The sequence below is a fragment of the Mirounga angustirostris genome, unplaced genomic scaffold (assembly GCF_029215605.1).
Source record: "Mirounga angustirostris isolate CCGP_5_RB_7025 unplaced genomic scaffold, mMirAng1.0.hap1 SCAF_5, whole genome shotgun sequence".
Lineage (NCBI taxonomy): Eukaryota > Metazoa > Chordata > Mammalia > Carnivora > Phocidae > Mirounga > Mirounga angustirostris.
In genome coordinates, this window is record NW_026991713.1 from 24,740,127 (window position 1) to 24,744,940 (window position 4,814).

Genomic DNA, 4,814 nt, shown 5'->3' on the forward strand with positions numbered 1-4,814 from the left:
GAAATAGGTACTGGAATATGAAGGGACAAAGGAGTAACCCTATTCTTAATAAGATATAAACCTAATAAAACCAAATATTCTGAATATGCAAGTGCAAGAAGATAAGTCAGTTCTACTAATACAGAGTAGCAATTGTTGAGGTACCCCTGAAAGAAAGTAACCCAAAAGGAATAATTACCTATTCGGAGGAAAACAGATGACACCCCTAACAAATTCAGCCGCTTTAAAAAAAAAAAACAAAAAAAAAACAAACCAGAATGGAGATTTCTTTCCACCTAAATATTGTTGACTCCAGAGAGGTAGAAATCAAATTAATGATTGCCCTTGTGACTTTTCCTGAGCTTATCATGCAATGAACTAGCCTGAAAGAGAGGTAACTGGCCTTCTAACTCTGCATGCTATTGCCGGCCAGATTTCAGTAGAAAGATGCCAGAGGTAGGGAGATCAGATCGCAGGCAGTTCTAAGGCAGGGTCTGACCCAGAGTGGTGGTAGAAGGAAAGAGAAAAAAGTATGAGGACAGTGTGAAAGAAAAACGTGTTAATTGGCTATGGGGGCTTGGGCAGTGGGATCAATTGTGGATTATTTGAATGTCCCAAATCTTAGGTACCTTGTGGATTCTGTTAACGGAAGAGAGAAATCAAGGGAGAGAATGGATTAGGGGACATAAGGGTGGCTTCATTTTTAGAATTTTTAGAAGCCCATTGAATATGAGGCCATATTTCCCTTGGAAATGTCAAGCAGGCAACTAAGAGATCCAGCGGCAGTCCTGGGGGAAGGGATACCGACCGACTGTAGAAATAGTAGTCATCAGCACAGAGGAATTGGTTGGTGACGTGGGATGAGCGAGAATTAGGGAGTGTGTCCGATATGGCAAGAAAATCAAGGGATCCAGGGATGCTTGGATGGCTCAGTTGGTTAAACAGCTGCCTTTAGCTCAAGTCAAGATCCCAGGGTCCTGGGATCCAGCCCCATGTAGGGCGCTCCCTGCTTCTCCCTGCCCCTCCCACTGCTCATGCTATCTCTCAAATAAATAAATAAAATCTTTTTCAAAAAAATCAAGGGATCGAGGCTAGAACATTGGGACAAATTCATTTTTAGGAGCTAGAAAGGAGGGGAAGAAACAGCATTAGACGAGTAAGAAAACCATTTATGTGTAAAGTCAAAGAAGCCAAGGAAAGGACTTCAAACAGATGATGTGGCCTATAAGGGTTATGAGCGGACAGAGGTCCAGATTACTGAACAGAAAGACCTCTTGATCAGGAGGCATCCCCTTTCAGTAGCAGAGGAGTTGCAAGCCAGACTGAAGAGAGGGAAGGAGGAGAGATTGATGAAGAAGTGGAAATAGCAGCCACAGGTTGCCCATGGAGCCTAAGAAAGGGAGGAGACAAATGAATAGTTATCAGGGCAGAAGGATCAGGAGAAGTTTTAAACATAACATGGGAGACTTGTTTAGGTTGTTCAGAAACAGTCTTGTGGCATAGGAAGGTGGACGATTCTAGAACAAGAGATTAGTTGAGAGATAGTGAAAGGTATGGTCTCTAGGGCCCAGAGGATTAGGGGGATGGAGAACACTCAGAGGCTTGTTGCCTCTCCTTTCCTGCCCAAAGCAGTTGTCCAAAATGGGCCACGGCAAGTAGATACGCTCTCTCGGTCTTGTGTAGATCATTCGGTCAGACTTGCCACACCAGGTTGGGCTCTTTCGATATACATAACGGCGATGTGCAGCCCGCTTATTTGCCTAACAAGTGCCAAGGTTTGTTTTAAATTCCGGATATATGAAAGTACATAGGAGCTGGACTATATGAATTCCAGGAAGAAATATATGGTAAGGAGTCATGGTGAAGCTTAAGCTATAGATGATTTTTTTTTTTTTTTTGTGGCAGAGAAGTTAAGTTTTAGGAGACAGGGGCAAAGGCATTTTAACTTAGATTTGACTTACACTTAAAACCGTAAATTTGTGTGACTATCCCAGAATTACCTAGCAATATGTATATGCAAACTTTAGAATGAAAAATCTTTCAGGGAGCTTAGAGTCCCAAGAGACAGGACCTACACTAACTTTTGACTCCTTTAATTCCTGTAATTTCACTCTATTTTACTCTCTATGAGCATCTAGTTCTATACTGTAATCATTATAGTTAACCTATGTCTAATATTCATGTTCTCTGGTGTATATTAAACAATTTTCTTATCATTTAAAAATACTTACTTAATTCTAGACTTTGGATACAAAGGACCTCACGATAGAAAAAGTGGTCATCAATGGACAAGAAGTCAAATATACTCTTGGAGAAAAACAAAGTTACAAAGGATCACCAATGGAAATCTCTCTTCCTATTGCTCTGAGCAAGTATGAATGTTATCCTTATCTTTTATATAGCTAAATAATGGAGAAAAATGTTTTTAATTTAGACAATTTTCCTTTCCTATTTCTAGTTTGTGTGTATGTAGTAATTGGTGTTCTTACTGGTCTGCTGTTCAGATTAAAGCTTATAGTGAAAATTATATGTTCTTAAGACTCTAAAGAAATTCATTGTATAAAATACTCAAGAATAGAACTTTTGATAACTGTTACTTCTTTACTGATCATGGGAGTGGTCTAGAGTGATGATGGGTGCATGCCATCTTAAGGAGGCATTTCAGGATGACCTGGGAGTATATCCCACTCCTTGATAAATTGGGAAGGGGAAAAAGGGTGGAAAACCATTGGCCTAAAACAAGGGTGATTGACCCCACCTTTCAATGGCCAATGTTTTCATGCCTTCTCTTGGCTGTTTAAGAAAGAGAAGGGCAGGGCACCTGGGTGGCTCAGTCTGTTAGGCGACTGCCTTCAGCTCAGATCATGATCCCAGTGTCCTGGGATTGAGCCCCACGTGGGGCTCCCTGCTCAGTGGGGAGCCTGCTTCTCCCTCTCCGTCTGCCCTTACCCCTGCTCATGCTCACTCTCTCTTGTGCTCTCTATCTCCAATAAAATAAATAAAATCTTAAAAAAAGAAAAAGAAGGGAAACACCCGCACGTAACTTGTGAGGTAGATATCATTGACCCTATTCTACAGATCGAGAACGATGGCCCAGAGCAGTCAAGTAATCTGCCCCAGTTCACAGCACCACCAGTAGGTGGCAGAGGCAGGACTCACACACCGGCGCGAGGCTGGTCTCCAGAGTTCTTGCTATTTCCTCATTATCAGTACTGCTCAAACTATCTGGGGCAAAGGACCAGTTCTGGTTATTTCCAGTCTGTCACAGACTGATTCTTTTATAAAATGCAATAAAAATGAATTACTAGGAAGAAGAGATTAAAAGCAAGCACACGTTTTTGATCCCTAGATTCAATGGACGTAAAAGTGACTCTACAAGTTTCTAAAGGCTTACTCTCCATTTCTTGACTTGTCCAGTAACTGTTTGCAGACCAGCACGGCTCGGTGTCATCCTCTGGCACCCACCGCTGTGTGGTAGTCAAACTTCCAAAATTATTTCTTCCGCTTTCCCACTGTCATGAAAGATTGCATGATACCACAGGTGCAAAGTGCGTGACACACAGTGGTGTATTGAATGAATATTAGTCCCTATTATGTCTTCCTAAGCACTTGTCGTGGTAGGGTGGAAGGGATCCAGAGGCAGGCATTCAGGTAAGAACTGGGGATGCAGCATTCCTAGATCTTACTCTCCATCAGTAACAAGACCTTATAAAATATCATTTGTATTATTTAGTCTGTGCATTATGAATTCAAACTTTAGTTAGATTAAATTATACTCTACTAATATATTTGTTTGTTGCATACAGAAATCAAGAAGTCGTTATAGAAATTTCTTTTGAGACATCTCCAAAATCTTCGGCTCTTCAGTGGCTCACTCCTGAACAGACTTCTGGGAAGGAACACCCATATCTCTTTAGTCAGTGCCAGGTACAAAAAGTTCTGGAATGATTTATTATACAAAAAATTCCCAGCACATTCAGTTTACTGAAGCAAAGTGGACAGTGGTCTTATGGATACTCAGGTCTTACCTAAGATAGTATTTTAATTTATGTTATAAAAATGATATATATTTTCATTGCTATCTCATTATTAACATATTCATATATCACTTTTAAAAAGAAACTCCCTTCAATTTGAAATCATGTCCACTTAAAGTGGACTGTCTAGGTCATATTTATATTTATAATCCTAGCATAGAACTTGGCATTCTTGAGTGGACACTCAAGAAATGGTTATGAAACAGAAAGGAAAAATTAATAAGACAAAAGTAATAGGTACTGGTTATGAAAAGTGTTAACAGTAAAGAAGTGGAGGGCGCCTGGGTGGCTCAGTTGGTTAAGTGACTGCCTTCCTGCTTCTCCCTCTGACCCTCCCCGCCCCACTCTCTCTCTCTCAAATAGATAAGCAAAATCTTAAAAAAAAAACAGTAAAGAAGTGGAAAGTGAAAAATCAGATTTTTCAGTCTTCTCCAGGTACCATTGCCCAGAAGTAACCACCACTGAGTTAGGTGTGCAACCATTCCAAATTTTCCTTATGCTTTTACAAATGTATATGTTATGTAAACATATTAAATGACCTTTAAAATGATACAATTTAAACTATTTCTGTTTTCTGTTTAAAAACTAAGAATAAAGAATCCTATCAGTAGAGACAGTCTGTCACAAGGGTAATACATATCAAACTATCTTCTGAAAGGGAAAAAAACTAATTCCGTTAGTAATTAAATAATTTACAACTAAAGGAACTCATTTCATTAAACACTAACTGTATTTTCCAACATTATATTAGATACTTTGCATATTTAATCCTCTCAATATTCCTAAGTAATGGATACT

The 4,814-nt window shown here is 39.6% G+C and overlaps 1 protein-coding gene across 2 annotated transcripts in view; it reads left to right on the forward strand.

Annotated features, from left to right (window-relative positions):
- The window catches only part of LTA4H (leukotriene A4 hydrolase), a 33,150-nt gene that overhangs the window by 3,912 nt on the left and 24,424 nt on the right, over positions 1–4,814 (forward strand). For both annotated transcript variants that reach the window (XM_045872817.2, XM_064590765.1), the window contains exons 2-3: positions 2,221–2,351; positions 3,786–3,906. In XM_045872817.2, the coding sequence (XP_045728773.1) occupies positions 2,221–2,351; positions 3,786–3,906 (252 nt within the window). The remainder of the gene's footprint in view (positions 1–2,220; positions 2,352–3,785; positions 3,907–4,814) is intronic.